This window comes from Girardinichthys multiradiatus, chromosome 3 (assembly GCF_021462225.1).
Source record: "Girardinichthys multiradiatus isolate DD_20200921_A chromosome 3, DD_fGirMul_XY1, whole genome shotgun sequence".
Classification (NCBI taxonomy): domain Eukaryota; kingdom Metazoa; phylum Chordata; class Actinopteri; order Cyprinodontiformes; family Goodeidae; genus Girardinichthys; species Girardinichthys multiradiatus.
In genome coordinates, this window is record NC_061796.1 from 2,153,804 (window position 1) to 2,171,319 (window position 17,516).

General features: G+C 39.4%; 1 protein-coding gene across 1 annotated transcript; it reads right to left on the bottom strand.

The window, feature by feature from the left end:
- Positions 1–11,644: 11,644 nt before the first annotated feature.
- On the bottom strand, positions 11,645–17,371 carry sec61b (SEC61 translocon subunit beta). The gene is made up of 4 exons (XM_047361101.1): positions 17,214–17,371; positions 16,305–16,402; positions 12,848–12,952; positions 11,645–12,142 (listed from the first exon to the last, which is right to left on the bottom strand). The coding sequence occupies exons 1-4, from the start codon at positions 17,214–17,216 to the stop codon at positions 12,055–12,057; spliced, it is 294 nt and encodes a 97-aa protein (XP_047217057.1). The 5' UTR covers positions 17,217–17,371; the 3' UTR covers positions 11,645–12,054.
- Positions 17,372–17,516: the final 145 nt, after the last annotated feature.

Sequence of the window (17,516 nt, forward strand, 5' to 3'; positions counted from 1 at the left end):
ATTGTTAGGTTACTGGGGAGCTACTTTAGTCTTAAAATAAACCAAACCTTAATATTTATTAACTTTAATTTAACTTCTGGCTCTTATATGCTGCATACACCAAATAGAAGGGGAGCCAATGTAGCATTTGTGAGAGGTGAGTTCCTGAATGGTGCAGACTCTTACTGACTCTCCTATTTCTGTCTGACAGAGAATCCTCATCCAGAACGACCAGGAAGCATCCTGCGAGCACATGCTGTACACACATTTACAAATTCCCACTTGGCGATGATCCGGTTGACCTACATCCAATTCATATGACAGCAAACATGTGGCCTGGATAACAGAATATGGAGTCGGATTACTTTACACTGAGCAAATTCTCGCCTCTCAGCAGTTAAGTCTGAGTTGCTGAGAGGCTGCTGATGGTTGAGAGGTGATAACCACTGGATAACAACTTACTGCCTGGCTGCAAGTCGTATGATCACAGCAACTGGACAAATTATATGTATGTGTAAATATAAATGTAGTGTAATCTATAGGCATCATAATTAAAAATTGTCCACTTGTGTGTTGTTGTAGGAAGATATAGCTTAGAGACCTTTTTTCTCACTGTCTGACATCAAATGTGACTGAACATTTCCTGTTTTAGGTCCGCCTGTGTGATCAAAAATTATTTATTTTTGTTAAACGACAGAATAATGAGCAGTTGACTTCTTTTTAGCTTTTATTTTACTACTTTCTTCAAATTCAGAAGTTGACATACATTTTGTGAGTATTTTTATAGAATTATGTTCTACACTGTATAAGTTACATCAAATCTGGAATTCTAGCCCATTCCTCCTGACAGAACTGGTATAACTGAGTCAGGATTGTAGACCGCCTTGCTCTTACAAACCTTTCATCCTATAGCAAAATGTCCCAGCAACATGATGATGCCCCCTCGTACTTCACAGTTGGGATGGTGTTGTCAGGCTTAGAGGCTTTCCCCTTTCTCCTCCAAATGTAGCCCCAATCCTTTTTTCTTTCTAAACGTATTCCAGCAAAACAGCTAAAAGGAGATGTGAAAAACAATCTGAAAATTCATCTGCTGACAGATCTGTATAAAGGTTTCTGTTTTTGGACATCCCTCAGAACTCACTCGGTCAGCAAACATGGATCAATTCCAGCCGCATGTCGGTCCATTCCATGATTTACCAACCAGGTGATCTGTAAGATAACAATTTGCACATATACTTGACATAATTGCATGCAACAGTAGGCATCTGCACTCATCTGCAGAACAGATGTTCTGATCTGATCAGCCTTTGAAAGGAAGTCTCAAGTCTTGAGAGCAACACTGGCACTTAGGAGGCCTCTAAAATTCCTGCATTTTACCGTCATGTGTCAGATAGGACTAGCCACACCTGTTCACCTTTTTCTATGTCAGGGACCATCCCTTGTTAAAGTTTGTGGTTTTCTCACAGGATGTGGGTTTTTGGTGAAAAAAGACACGAAGCAGGTGTGCTGCAAAGAAAGTCTTCACCTTTTTCCTCTTCCTCCTCCTGTGTCACACTCCTCTCCTTCTTTCCACAAGTGAAACGTCAGCTCAACATGTATTCATTCAGGGGGATTCATATAGACGAACATGGTTGTTGTTGCATGATCGATTATTTATTGAAAATTTAGTTCGTTCCTTCCTACCACCCATCGGTGCAATCATCCAATCAATCAATCAATCAATCAATCAATCAATCAATCAATCAATCAATCAATCAATCAATCAATCAATTAACCTGGCAAAGAGAGCAGAAGCAGCCAAAAGTCCAGTGGAGGAGCTGTACAGATCCACAGTGCAGGTGGGAGAATCTGTTGGCAACACAACCATTAGCTGCTCACCCCACAAAACTGGCATTTATGGAAAAGTGTCCAGGAGTAAGCCATTGTTAAAAGAAAGCCATTTGAAGCCCAATTTGCCAAAAACCATGTTGGGAACATAGCTAATATGGGAAAGAAGGTGATATGGGCAGATAAAACCAAAATTGAATTTTTAGGCTGACTTACAAAATGATATTTGAGGCAGAAAACTTCACTCTGCACATTACTCTGAACACATTACCCCCATGGTGAAACATGGTGGTGGCTGCCTCATGCTGTGGGGATGTTTTTCATCAGCCACATGATAATTTTGCTTAATCTCAGTCCTGCTTATGTGCTTGTTAAGTCAGTTATTTTTTACATATGTATATTTTGTTTTATGAGTTTAGGTAAGTTCAGTTTTTATTTTCCTTAGAGTTGTTTTGTTTGTTGTGTTGGCATGAGCTCTCCCTGAAGCTAAATATCAGTCTGTACAGAAGAGAGTTAAAACATGGCAGAAAAACAAACCTCCTAAAGGCCATCTTGTCTTCTCATTCACTATCTAGACCTATGTTAGTCCCCTAGACCAGCCAGAGGACGTAGCAGCGGGAAGAAGAAAGCTGGTCAGAGTTGATAGGAAGATGAAGGATGGATACAATGCAGTTCTGAAAAAAAAAGGGCAATACTTTTAGGTTGTAGATCTGCAGCTGTAGCTGCAGCAGAAGATGGTTCTAAAAAGTACAGTCTTTAGGGAAGCTGAACACTACTGCATGTCTCACTATTCATAATTTTATCGTAAAAAAACAACAACATTCTTACTACTTCATAATGGTTCATCTGATAAAATTCTAATGAAATATAAGTTTGTTGTTGTAACTATGAGAACCCTGTAAAACGTGCTGTGTGAGACAATAGAGGAAACTGTCCTGTTTTGCCCCTTAAGGAAATAGTGAGTTGACAGGTACAGATGATATCAGGAGGAGTTTAACACTACAGGTTGCAGCAGCGGGGAAGGCCGCAGCTCTCCGCAGGCTTCCTAAGCTTGTTTGACTCCTGATTGCCGAGGGACAGCTCTGCTGCGGCTCCTTCATATTTAATAGTTTTGTTGAATTATTCTGGCTCACTGCCGTGTTGTGCCACCGTGAATTGGGCCATGGAGTCTGTAAGCATATCTCAGTGTGTGTGTTTGTGTGGACGACAGGGACAGGGATGCCACGAACGACGGGAGCCAAGCAGGGCCATAGCAACAGGATGAATTAGTGAACAGGATGGCAATGCTACGTTTAACACAATGTACAGGAGCACACAAACAGGAGCCAGCTGGCGGTTTCATGTTCAACACAGATAACCTGGTGGTGCAGGTTGGACCAAAGCACCTCAACAGCAGCACAATCAGAAAATAAACTATGAAGGTTCCACTTAGCACAGGCTTAAATGGATAAATAAAATATATATTTTTACTTCACTTAAGCAGTAAATTATAGCGCACACTAAAATGACTAAGTTCTGCAGATCAGCGTGGATGTAGAAAGAGTTCATACTGTACAGTATTCAATAATAAAAATAAAATAAAATCCCACACACTGCACATGAATTCGTAGCCAGGCTTCAGTGCTGACAATTTTTTACTGAATCTATCTGCTGAGTCAGGGCGCTTTAGTAAAATGGTCTGCAGCGCCTCCCTCAGGAAAGAATAGACAACACTCAGATGAACCAAACTGAAGAGTGGAACACTACCTCTAAAACACACTATGGAGGAAACACTTGAATTAAATCATCTGGTCACATTGGTCTGGCAGGCTATTTTCAGATGAATATAAAATAAATATTGAAATATAAAGACTAATTGGACTGTCCTTAGTGCTTTTGTTTTGGGCTCAAATCCTGGCGTATTTACTGAACGCCTCCACCATGTCTCCTGGTCCCCTTTTCTGTGTAGAATCTGAGAAAACAAAAGCCACAAATCCACTAAAATGTTCAAGAAATAAATACCAATTGATGCTGTTTTGAGTATTAGTGAAATACTTTCCTGTTCTGTCTTTTAGCATCTATTGCTATATTTTTACATTTTTTGTCACTACTTTTTAAAACCATCTTGGGTGTCTCCAATATTGTCTTTTAATTGATAATTACATAGTAGTTATATTACTAGATAATACATTTACAGCATAACGGTAAAGGTAAATTGCAACCTACATCTATGTTCAAGGCATGAGAGTGCAGCTTACTGAAGTAGGTCACAGCGCTGAGTGCTGCCACCCAGCTCATAATCAACTGATCGGCTCACGGTCTTGGCAGACTACTTTCCAAAATATTATTATATTAATTGTAGACGAACATTATTTATTTACCTGTCACAAAATGTACACTGGACACTCGGGCGTGAGTGAGGTCAAGCCATCCAAATCCGCCCTGGATATCCGATTCAACCACAGTAGTCGATGCTGTCAGTGTTTTTTTTTTCTCACACTGATTTTCTATCACAGCTGGCAGACGGTAGAATGAACGTTGGTCTTGACCACCACTCGCAGCACAACCCACAATTAAGCAAGTTTTCCCTACTGTTAAATTGAATGGTCTGGAGTTTTGCTTCACTGATCACGCTAAAATAATGAAAACAGGCTGGAGCTGCCACCCAAGATGGCGATCGCAAAGTGTAGTCACGTGAACGCGACGTCATGAGAAAACCACCCATTACCTGACTGGCAACTCTGGCTGGTGGACGTGAGGTGTGGTAAAGCGTATTCGTCACTTCCTGTTTTCACTGTTGCACTCGGTGGATTGTTTGGTGTGTGAAGGCTCTATCGATTGATCTAATTTCTCTTTACTGTGATATCTCTGACTTGTTCTTATACATAAGCACATTAAAAAACACATATGTACCACAGGCTTTTAAGGTAGCTGTAACTAAACCTTTACTTAAGAAACCTTCGCTTGATCAAGATGATTTAATAAATTACAGACCTATATCCAATCTTCCATTCTTATCTAAAATTCTTGAGAAAATAGTTGCTAATCAAATGTGTGAGCATTTACACAGCAATGACCTGTTTGAAGAGTTTCAGTCAGGCTTCAGAGCTCATCATAACACTGAAACAGCTCTGCTGAAAGTCACTAATGATATTCTTATGGCCTCAGATAATGAACTTATGTCTGTACTTGTCCTGTTAGATCTCAGTGCTGCATTTGATGCAGTTGATCACATTATTTTCTTTGAAAAGTTGGAATATGCTGTAGGGATCAGGGGAACAGTGCTAGGCTGGTTTAAATCTTTTCTGTCTGACAGATTCCAGTTTGTTCATGTAAATAATGAATCATCTTCAAACTCCAGGGTTAATTGTGGAGTACCACAGGGTTCAGTACTTGGGCCAAATTCTCTTCACTATATATGATTCCAATAGGTAAAATTATCAGGCAGCATAGGATGATACTCAGCTTCACTTCATAAATCCTGATGAGCCCAACCAGTTAGATAGACTACAAGCATGTCTTGAAGACATAAAAACTTGGATGACTTTAAATTTTCTGCTTCTCAATTCAGACAAGACAGAAGTTGTCGTCTTTGGACCGGAGTCTTTCAAAAAGAAACTGCTTAGTCAATCACTTAACCTGGATGGCAATAAATTGACCTCTGATAATAAAGTAAAAAACCTTGGTGTTATTTTTGACCAGGACATGTAATTTAAACCCCATATTAAACAGGTTTCTAGGATTTCCTTCTTTCATCTCCGAAACATTGCCAAAATTAGAAATATCCTATCCAGGAGTGACGCTGAAAAACTAGTCCATGCATTTGTTACTTCAAGGCTGGACTATTGTAATTCTTTACTATCAGGATGTCCACAAAATGCAGTTAAAAGCCTTCAGCTGATTCAAAATGCTGCAGTAAGAGTTCTGATGAAAATTAAAAAGAGAGATCATATTTCCCCTACTTTAGCTTCCCTTCATTGGCTCCCTGTTAAATCCAGAATAGAATTTAAAATTCTCCTCCTCACATATAAAGCCCTTAATGATCTAGCTCCATCATACATCAGAGATCTGATTGTTCCATATGTTCCTAACAGAGCACTTCGTTCTCAGACTGCAGGTTTACTGGTGGTTCCTAGAGTCTCTACAAGTAGAATGGGAGGCAGATCCTTTAGTTATCAGCTCCTCTCCTGTGGAACCAGCTCCCAGTTTTAGTCCGTGAGGCAGACACCCGGTCTACTTTTAAGGCTAGGCTTAAAACTTTCCTTTTTGATAAAGCTTATAGTTAGAGTGGCTTAGGTTATCCTGAGCTATCTCTGTAGTTATGCTGCTATAGGCTTAGGCTGCTGGAGGACATAATGACCACTTTCACTCTCTTCGCTACATTCTCACACTACTCTCAAATTTTGCAATATTTGCTGTTATTTCAGCTTCTAATTGTATGTTCTCTCTCTTTTCTCTTCCTAGAAGCTACACCTGACCTGACTCTGTATCTACCTGTGACACCTTTCTGGAGAGGGGCGTCCTCCAAGCTTCTGCTACCAACAACTTAATGCTCACCTTCTACCAATGATACACATGGTCCTGTCTTTCAGTGTTTCCCCCTATTTTTCTCCTAGACATAGCTGCTGTCTGAGCTTTTACTGTGACTAAAGGTATGTGCTGTCTCATACTCTAAACTTGAAAACTGGCTCAGAGTTTATCTGTTCATTCTTTCTAGATGAAACCACTAAAGGAGCTACATCCATTAACATTTACTTTTCCTTCCTATGGATCAGTGCTTCTGTGTTCTTTTTGTGTCTCTGCTCTGTTCTCTCAAACGCCCAGTCGGTTGTGGCAGATGGCCGCTCACACTGAGCCTGGTTCTGCTGGAGGTTTCTTCCTGTTGAAAGGGAGTTTTTCCTCTCCACTGTCGCTACATGCATGCTCAGTATGAGGGATTGCTGCAAAGTCAACGCCAGGGACTGTCCACTGTCTCTACATGCTCATCTGGGAGGAGTGAACGCTACAAGTCTGTGACTGGATGCAATCTGCTGGATTTCCTTAGATAGAAAAACTTTTCAACCAATTTCAAAAAATAACTGAATCTCACTGCACTGTTCAATGGTTAGGATTAATTGAAATGACTTCAAATCTGTATGATTCGATTGAATTGACGTAGCCCATTTTAAAGTTACCCACCTTTCAAACAATGCAACAGGAAACAACACTCTCCAATTATTTTTACCTCAGCCTTCCTCCCTCCATGTTGGATGGAGTAAGGGGGAGTCAGGTTTAGACTAAACTGGCTCAGTGATGGTTGAGGTGCAAACACACCCTCCATTTCTTCTACCTGTGCGACCCCTTCTCTTTTCCAATGGTTATAATCAGTCTGACAGAGAGAGGTAACCCCAATCCTTGTGGTTTTTAGTATAACAATGGCCACCAGTGGGCTCTAGATGGACAAACTTTATCAGTTTATTTTACTTAGTGCCCCTACACATAGCCTATTCTAAAATGGCCAAACTCTAACATTCAGTAGTTTATTCTATCCTCCCCAACAACCCCGCACCATTCCAAACCCCTCAAGGCGAAGTGCCTTGAGACGACATGTGTTGTGAATTGGCGCTATATAAATAAAACTGAATTGAATTACTTCTCTTTACAACCAACAGCAGGTTATGTGAATATCATCTCTGAACACACACCGTAATAAACCTTAAAGATGATGAGCTACAACAGCAGAACACCACACTGTCTTCTAACAAAACATGCTCAGCACAATTGGACCAGTGACAGACAGGGAAAAACTTCTCCTGATCTGATGGTGTGCCAGCTTTAGATGATAAGGTCAGAATTGAACAACATGAAAACATAGGTCCATGAAATCTTGTGTGAACAGTTCAGGTTCCTGAAGGCAATGCAATGGTTTTGGGTATGTTTTCCTGGCACACTCTGGACCCCTTAGAGCCAAATGATCACCATTTAAATGCTGCAGCCTGTCGTTGCGGACCACTTCAGGCCCTTCATGATCACAGTTTACACATCTTCTAGTAGCTACTTCCAGCAGGATAATGCACCATGACACAAAGCTCAAATCATTTCAAACTGGTTTCTTAAACATGGAAAAATTAGTTCATGGAATTCCAATGACCTCCAGAGTAACCCGAACTTAATCAAACATAGAACCTTTGACATGTGGTGGAATGTGAGATTCGCATCATGGATGTCCAGATGACAAATCTGTAGCACCTGCATTATGCCATCAGGTCAATATGGACCCAAATCGCTAAGGATGGTTTCCAAATCCTTGCTGAATCAATGTTATGAAGAAATAAGACAGTTCTGAAGACAAAAGGGGGTTCCAACCCAATACTGGCAAGTTGTACCTAATAAAGTGGCCGGTGAGTGTATATTAGATGCTGTGAAGACAGAAGAACATTTTCCATCTTAGCATTTAAACATTGCTTAACATCTCTGTTATTCTACCTTCTCAGATGTACTAATTTTATGCCAAATACTGAAAAAGAGGATTTTCTCCCCTTTTTAGGTTTATAAACACATCAACAATCGTGTTCTCCAATGTGCTTTTTATTTTGAGCGTATTCAAAATGTAATAAACAGTTTTTCTTTTGATTAATGCCATTTATATTGGTGAATTAAAAAAAGAACACTGATGTGTCAGAAAAAGAAAGCTGGAAATTGATGTTGGCCAGTATAAGCTTGATCTGTTCATCTTTCGCAGAAAACAATTTGCAAATCTTGTATCACAAAACTGAAATCAGGTTCAAGAAGACAGAAATGTGAGACCCAAAGGAGATGATATAGGGATTTCTAGATATGCACCAATTAATCAGCCAGGGAATGGAATCTGCCATTTTACACTTCATTGGTTCTGATCAAAACTACGAATTTCCATCATAGAAATGGAGCAACAGCAGATACTTTGATGCACTTTTCTGGTTAATAAAAAAATGCCCACAGCATGTTTTCCTCCTTTATGTATTATGGTCTTAGAGAAAAAAAGCAGAGTTGGACAAAATTGGAGCTGTCAGATCTGCATCAGCTGTGGGAAAGCTTAATCTGTGCATCTTTGGCAACTTCTGTAACAGAAACACAATCAGTTTGTTATTCTGTGCCACCGAGTGCAGAAATGACATACCAAGACTCAAGTTTCCACAGCTTTTAGTCAATATGTGTAATTTTCTTCACTATTAAATTACTGTATGTATTTCTACAGCGGTCATAGCTAAAACCAGCAAAAACCATAGGGCTGCTGGACACCACATTTAGACAATGGATGAGGAAAAAAAAGTCTGGAAACATTTTTTCCTGAACTCATTCAGACCTGGAAAATACGTCAACAATATTTTTTGCTAATTCAATTTACTTCAATTCAGTTTATTTATATAGTGCCAATTCACAACACATGTCGTCTCAAGACACTTCACAACAGTCAGGTACATACATTCCAATTAATCGTAACCATTGAACAGTGCAGTCGGAGTTAGCTTTTTATTCAAATTGGATAAAAAGTTTTTCTATCTAAGGAAACCCAGCAGATTGCATCCAGTCAGTGAATTGCAAAAAAATATATTTTTTATTTTCTTCCAGGTCCAATAAATTTGGAAGGAAATATGTTAAGTATGTGTGTTAAAAAACCCAATGTGTAAATATATTTTTCATATGGACAAAAACAATTGTGATTTTTTTTTTCCCATGATCAAGCAGATGTACTATCAAGAGTACCCAAACAGCTTTACAAAGTTGTGTTTTCTCCTCTGTTAGTGTGCATAGACCCCCCCAACTCAGTAATTGACTTTGAAATCGTTTTATACATTATCATATTTTTGATTCATTAAGTTTTTCCTACTCGCAATTACAGTAGGTGTCAAAATCATGAACCCTTGGGCATTTCTGGCTGGAGATTGTGACCTCTGAACCAGAAATATGCATGCCAGGAAAGTGAGTTTCATTAAAAATTTAAGGAAAAAGCAAGACACTGTAATTTGCATAAAGGGAAAACATATTGAGCCAGTACATTTTAAAAGTATGAAACAAATAAATCAGAATCAGCCTTTCTATTTTTTTCAGAGTGGAAGTAAATTAATGTTAAAACCTTTCAGACCAAATAAGAGCCCTCTCAGTCACTCTTTAAAACAGGAAGCACTTCCATATATGGATGATGACGTAGAGTCTATAACAGCAGTGGACAAAAAATATGTTTTCTTGACGCTGCTCCCTCCCCTCCCCCCCACACAGCGAGCACCGTCTTTCAACATTGCCGGTGTGGTGCAGCTGTGCTAATGATTTTAGGACCAAGTTTGTTGTCAAAGTATGAATGTGTGTGGGAGTGGGGGCCTAGTGGTTAGAACAGGAAGTTTGCATTCCGGAGGGGACACAAGGGGCTGGGTTCGTATCCCACAGACTGCCACTCTGGGTCCCTGAGCAAGACCCTTAGCCCCAGAATGCTCCCCGGGCGCCGCATAATGGCAGCCCACTGCTCCCTGTAAGGGGTGGGTTAAATGCAGAGGACAAATTTCATTGTAATGTACAAGTGCAATGACCAATAAAGATGATTTCATTTAAAAAAACAGGGCATAGTCAATGTAAAGCATATACAGGGGTTGATGTGTTGTGCCATAGCTGTCATCGGTGGTCCTGCTTACTAGCCTGTTTACAGCCAGCTCTGCTGTTGAAAGAGGGCTGTAGCACAGCAGAACAAGGGGGAGGGACCTGTAAGGTGGGCTTGTTCAAACTTTCAGACTAAGTCCACAGTTTTCTCAGAACTCCCTACTGCAGCTTTAAGCAGAGTCAAAAGCCAGACTATCAAGGAGACCCAAGGAGTTGTTTGTGAGAATAAAGTTTATTGGGTATGAAAATGTGCTCTTTTCACCAGTTTACTTTTAAGTGCCTTCTGTCAGAAACACGTTCCTTCTGCAGGTTTATTTTTTCCGAAAGTGTTGGTGCCAAATGAGGAAAAAATTTAAATACAGCTGCAATCTTTGTATTTTAACTACTCTTCCTTCCAAAACGGGTGTAGTAGTTTAGGGTAGAAGACATGTCATAAAACTAACTGCAGCCCCACTTGCAGTCAGAGTGATGTGACGGATGGTGTTCAATGAATAAGATTACTACAGGTACATTATTGTGCTGCTGTTAAACCCTCATAGGTAAAACATGGGCTGACTATAAAGAGAAACGTAAAGCTGGCAGAACTCCAGCATGCCTAAATAAAGTATTCTGGTGTCGGTTGCGTAGAAAACTAGAAGGGCCGATGCCCGTTAGAATCAGAGTTACAATGCTAGACAGAACTGAAGCAGAAATTATGTCTTACCTGTATACAGCCAGAAGTTTTGTTTTTGGAGTTCCCATTTGTCACAATTGGTCAATCACAGGCAGGGTGCCAGTTTAAGTCTCCAAACTACTGCACTCGGACACTTCACACGACTTCCTCCTTCTCACTGGCTAGATCACCATATAAACCCTCAAAGTATGAACTCAAATTGCAGCAGCAGACTTTGTTCACTACTTCTGTCTTGAGTGGCCCCCGTGTTAATCATTGACTCCTGAGTTTGGCATTCCTGACGTAACCTCACTCTTCTGCAACTTTCAGCTTCGTTCTTGGCTGCGGTGTGCTCATTGTTTTCTTTACCTGATTACATACCATTGTATCTAAAAATGGATATTACCATCATGAGCTACAAACCTAAACAATAGTGAAAAGTTTTATTACATGCGCTTTAAATACCAGATAAACCGTCCATAAAAAAAATACCTAGTTTTATTCCTAACTTGATTGACTCAAATTAGGAATTTGAGTCAATTGTCCCTTAAAAATATACCTTTTGACAAAATGTTCAACATTCAACAACAAAATCAATCTTTTTTAAATATTTTTTTAATTTTTATTGTACAACTTTACAACCAAATTTTGTACAAATGCTGTTAACAAAAAATGAAGTTCAGGCTATCAGGAAAATTCTTTATGGGGGCCTGAAAACAAAAGTGTCCTCCATGCAGCAGAAGCAGGAAAACATGCCTGCTGCTGATTTCAGATGTCTGATGTGGATCTTCAATGCTTCATCCCACTAACCTCATCAAGGGTAAAAAACACACTCTGGTGAGAGGGAGCTGCATTCTGGTTACCATAGTCTGATTAAGATTGTGTACTAATATGGACACAAAAATCCAATTTGAGTGTCATAGTGATGGCGAAGGAGGAAACTTGTTTGGTCCAGGTCCAAAGTGTTAAGCAGCCGAGACACAAGGTCAGAAGACTTCAGATGGGGTTTAAGACCGGGTGTACTTCCCCCAGATGTGAAGCATGAAGACTGAAGCAATAAACAAGAGGCTCATCACCAGCACAGGAACAGGGCCGCTGTAAAAACAAGGAGAAACTAATTAATAACCAGATTAACACACAAATCCCATCACTTGCAGTAGCCTGAACCAGAGTGAGCATCTCTAATTTTATTGATTAGATTTGGAAATGAGGAGGTGGTCTCATCTCTGAAGGAGGCTCTGAGAGCAAGGAGGGGTGGGCCATGGGGTGCACTGCTAAGTAGCGGCATTGCCATGCCAACCCTTTTTTGCACCGCGCCTCCTTCCCCCCTGTCAGAAGGCTGTAATTGAGTTGACCTTTCAGAGTGGATCCTTTAATGAAGCTTTGGGGCTGGCGTCTAACGCAAGAACAAACACGCACTCGATATACACCACTGTATGGCGAAGCTGCCCTCCTTCGACTGCTGAAGAGACCCACTCAATAACAACCACGGCACCATTGATCACCCGTGACTGTTTATAGCCAGGAGACAGGATGCCTTTGCTAATATCAGCATAAGTTTGACGATTAGAGTTCTCCCAGCATTCACTGGGCGAACAAAAAACTATGTGTACATGATCCCAAGCTCAAAAGCATCATATGTTTCAGCAGAGAGTCACGTCTGCCCAATTTCCTGTTATTTATCATCCCAAGAGTCGGAAATTCTGAAGATTATCCACTCTAAGTGAAGCATGTGAAGATGTCAGAGAGTTCATAGGTGCAACTCTTCTATGGAGGGTGCTGTTTAGAAGCGGTACTCACACTTTGAGGCCTGGTGAGTCTTCAGTGTAGAAGCGCCACATGCCGCCGGTACCAGCAGATTGTGTGGTCCTGCCACCGCTGCGTGTACTGCTGCTGGTAGCTTTTCTTTTGAAACATAAATAAAAAAAAAACACAACTTTATTCCACTGACTATTAAAAACATTCAAAGCACATTTTCAGGGCAGAAAGAAATCCAGAGTTAAAAAGAGAACAAAACCAAATCTGTGAAATACTGATCCTAAACCAAAATGTTATTTATATTAATTATACTCCTACTATCATTGGCATTTAAAAACCATTACAGTAAAAAAAAACATGTTAAACACTATATTCAAAATTTAATCTTAATACATCTAGGAAGCAGACTGATCCATGACTGCTTTGCTTGTGGACAGATTAAACAGAGGTTAATGAGGTAATAAAAAGGATTGGTGGTAATGGGTAATAATGAGAGAGAAGCTACAGTGAGCCTTATGATTACACACTGATTAGGTCCACGCGACAACATCCATCTACTCTAATCGATGAGAGGGTGGACACAAGAACCAACTACCTAAAACCCGCTAATTTTTTACAGCATCTAAGAAAACACAGTCAGTGGGGATTATCTGGAAAGTAAATAAATGCTAATTTTTAACTTACAGTTTTTATTGCAAAAAAAAACGAGAATCAATATGGAAATGTGATCAATAAGAATTTAAAGTACCAACACGTCTATGTATCTTCCAAAGAAATAAAGTCCCCTAGTGTAATATGATGATGATACTAAAGATAACTGTCCAACAAATTGAAAATTAGTTATGGGTGGAAAACTTTGTTAAATTATCCAAAACATTCAAATACATGTCTACGCTTCAGGACTGTGACAACTGTCCCAAATCCCAAATTTGACTCTAAACAATTTTCTAATTTCCACAAAGAGAAAATATAAAACGTAATTTGTTTCAAAAGAGTAGGATGAATCTAACAATAATAGTTCAATTCTTTTCAAATAATGAGGCTCCCATGTTTTTCACCATTTGACCAATGACCACAATATCTACTTCTATGCACTTGGACATAAATTGGACCCATATGTCTTATCAAGGGCCTTGAAGAGATCGGTCGTAAACTGGCGATATATAAATAAAATAAACATCAGTGTGCACAATATTAATATAATGAAGGACTGTTTGGGATAGGACATTTGCTGGAAATCATATTCCACATGGCATGAATTTATGTTGTACACAGTAATAATATATTCAGCCAGTTGGATGAAGAATCACTGCATTGGATGCCCACACCAGACACAGATGGTTGAGTCCAATATAACAAAAGTCACAAAGAGTGTTGGAAGCTATGCATATGGCAAGATATAACCAATATTTACATATACACTCACTGGCCACTTCATTAGGTACACCTGTCCAACTGTTCATTAACGCAAATTTCTAATCATCCAATCACATGGCAGCAACTCAATGCATTTAGACATATACACATGGTCAAGACGATCTGCTGCAGTTCAAACCGAGCATCAGAATGGGGAAGAAAGGTGATTTAAGTGACTTTAAACGTGGCATGGTTGTTGGTGCCAGACAGGCTGGTCTGAGTATTTCAGAAACTGCTGATCTACTGGGATTTTCATGCACTACCATCTCTAGGGTTTACAGAGAATGGTCCGAAAAAGATAAAATATCCAGTGAGCGGCAGTTCTGTGGGAGCAAATGCCTTGTTGATGCCAGAGGTCAGAGGAGAATGGCCAGACTGGTTCGAGCTGATAGAAAGGCAACAGTAACTCAAGTAACCACTTGTTACAACCACAGCATGCAGAAGAGCATCTCTGAACACACAACACATTGAACCTTGAGGCAGATGGGCTACAGCAGCAGAAGACCACACCGGGTGCCACTCCTATCAGCTAAGAACAGGAAACTGAGGCTATAATTCGCACAGGTTCACCAAAATTGGACAATAGTAGATTGGAAAAACGTTGCCTGGTCTGACGAGTCTCAATTTCTGCTGTGACATTCGGATGGTAGGGTCAGAATTTGGCGTCAACAACATAAAAGTATGCATCCATCCTGCCTTGTGTCAACGGTTCAGGCTGGTGGTGGAAGTGTAATGGTGTGGGGGATATTTTCTTGGCACACTTTGAGCCCCAACTGTAGTATCAACTGAGCATCGTGTCAACGCCACAGCCTACCTGAGTATTGTTGCTGACCATGTCCATCCCTTTATGACCACAGTGTACCCATCTTCTGATGGTTACTTCCAGCAGGAGAACGCGCCATGTCGTAAAGCACAAACCATCTCAGACTGGTTTCTTGAACATGACAATGAGTTCACTGTATTCAAATGGCCACCAGATCTCAACCCAATAGAGCACCTTTGGGATGTGGTGAAACGGGAGATTCGCATCATGGATGTGCAGCCGACAAATGTGCAGCATCTGTGTGATGCTATCATGTCAATAAGGACCAAACTCTCTGAGGAATGTTTCCAGTACCTTGTTGAATCTATGCCACGAAGGTACCCTTTCAACACTATAGAAAACATAGCTACAGAGCTGACATTGCTTCCCTGCTTCATTTACACACCCCACAATCCTGTGCTGCATCACAATCACTCACCAATGATTATATAGGGCATCATGCAGCCCTGTTTTTGACAACTGCACTACAATGAGCAACTCCATAAAATTTACCATCAATGTAAACTTAAAATCAGAGCCAGTAACTTGGAAGCTTTGCGGCAAAAAGAAACGTGGGATTCAGAGCTTCTACTTCAGCTTTTATCTGGAAGCACAGATAAATTTAACACCCAATATGGCAAATGTGGACTTAGCCATTGGTATCAAGCTCTACCTATGTTTGAGGGTTGTGCCAGAGAAAGCGCTTGAGTGAGTGGAGTTTGCAGATAGCTTGATTTCGCTCTACTTTTCTAACTCTTATCAAGACCAGAAAAGCCACAAGGTACAATATTCTTTATTAGTTGGTGTTCATTCTATAAATTTGTATATGCATCAAAATAAAAGTAAGAATAATTAAGCATTTTAAATAAGACTATTATACCTGTATAAAACAATATATTACTTTAGCAGCATTAAGAGTAATTGTTGCTTTTCTGTTTTCTGTTGAAAATATTGACATAATAACAAAAGTGATTCTTCTGTTTAAATTCAAGACTAACAAATTTGCATCCTCAACCGTTTTTACTTACAAAGTCTACAAACAAAAGATGTTTTTTTTTTTAAACCAAGAGTTAAACAACAATGAATGGCTTTATTTTCAATATATACCTGCATTATTGTACCTTATACCAGCCTTTGTTAAAATTATCCCAATTCCAACAAAGAGAAGGAAAGAATCATCTATTTTTTTCTTTTTTTTTTTGCATGAAAACTCATTAATGACATGAATGTTATAACTGTGAATGTATAATGTTAGGACAAGTTGAAGTTTAGATTATGTACCTTTGCCTGACTGTAGAGCCTGCAGCCCGAGGAGCCACCGTTTTACTGGGGGAACGGCTAGATGCCCCAACATTAGTTGCACTTGCTGCTGGTCCAGGCTAAAACAAAAATACAAACACGATTCAGGTGAAATAAATTCTCTTTCTAACCATTTATTTTGTCCATTATAGTCTTACAAACTCAAAGACAAGCCCATAACTTTTGACAACAGCTCTGGAAGTTACAAATGGTGTATAACAACCACTTGAAATATTACTTTAAAAAGACAGGATTGCATTAGTTTTTTAAGAAAAGAATAAAACAAAGGAAGAGCAATAATACAGACCTATTAGAAACCATTCAAGGTAAAACATGAACCCCAACAAGGCTTACAAAAATTTGATTTGGTCCCAATATAAAAAAATATTCAGAACGCTATTACAGAGGCAGATTATATGTATATTGAAACAGAAATACTGGATAAATTATACCCTAACCATTTTGAAGTCTATATGCTACATTATAAATTGAATAATTCCAGATATCCAATATTTGTGAGATGGCATAGTTCTGATAATATAGTAGTTGTTGATAACAAGTTTTTGTCTTTATTTAGAATGAAAATTCCCATCCACCTGCATACATAACATTTAGAATACAAGGTACAGATTAGTTTTAGGCACAGGCCGTGGCAAACGTAGTTACAATGTAGCTCTCAACAGCAATCGTAGTCTTATATTATTGATTTTATACATACTTAGAGTAAATAATAAAATTAAATAATGTAACAGTAAAAAATGTATCAATCTCAGAGGAATGGCCACGTCCACAGCTAACAGGCTAAATGCAAAACGGTTACTGGCCCCAAATGAATGTAACTAGGCTAGCTAGCTGAAAAAAGAAATTTTTAGATGAAAATGAGAAAATTACCATTTTGTTATGTTTTTTAATGGCGGTCTAAAGCCAGAGCCTCCCTTAAACCTGATGTCCACGTCAGAAATAAAGGCAGACTGTAGTATAATGATCAAAACTTCAGAAGAGAGCCCACAAAGCTGACGTTCGTCTAAATAGGGGACACGAATGCTAAATTCAGGACCTTTGAGGGGGACCGAGTAGACGCCTGACTGAGTGACTAAAATGGATCCGATACAAAAAGAAAAAACTGTCACTTAAACAGTTTAATGTTTATTATTTTGGGTGAAAAACATTAACACATCATTTTCTTATTTTTTT

Bases quoted from the DNA above. Each gene is read 5' to 3' on its own strand.
- sec61b (XM_047361101.1), bottom strand. The intron at 12,953-16,304 runs GTACATAATCTA...ATGTTTCAAAAG, and splicing joins GGCTCTACAGTCAGGCAAAG to AAAAGCTACCAGCAGCAGTA. The intron at 12,143-12,847 runs GTGAGTACCGCT...TTGTTTTTACAG, and splicing joins GACTCACCAGGCCTCAAAGT to CGGCCCTGTTCCTGTGCTGG.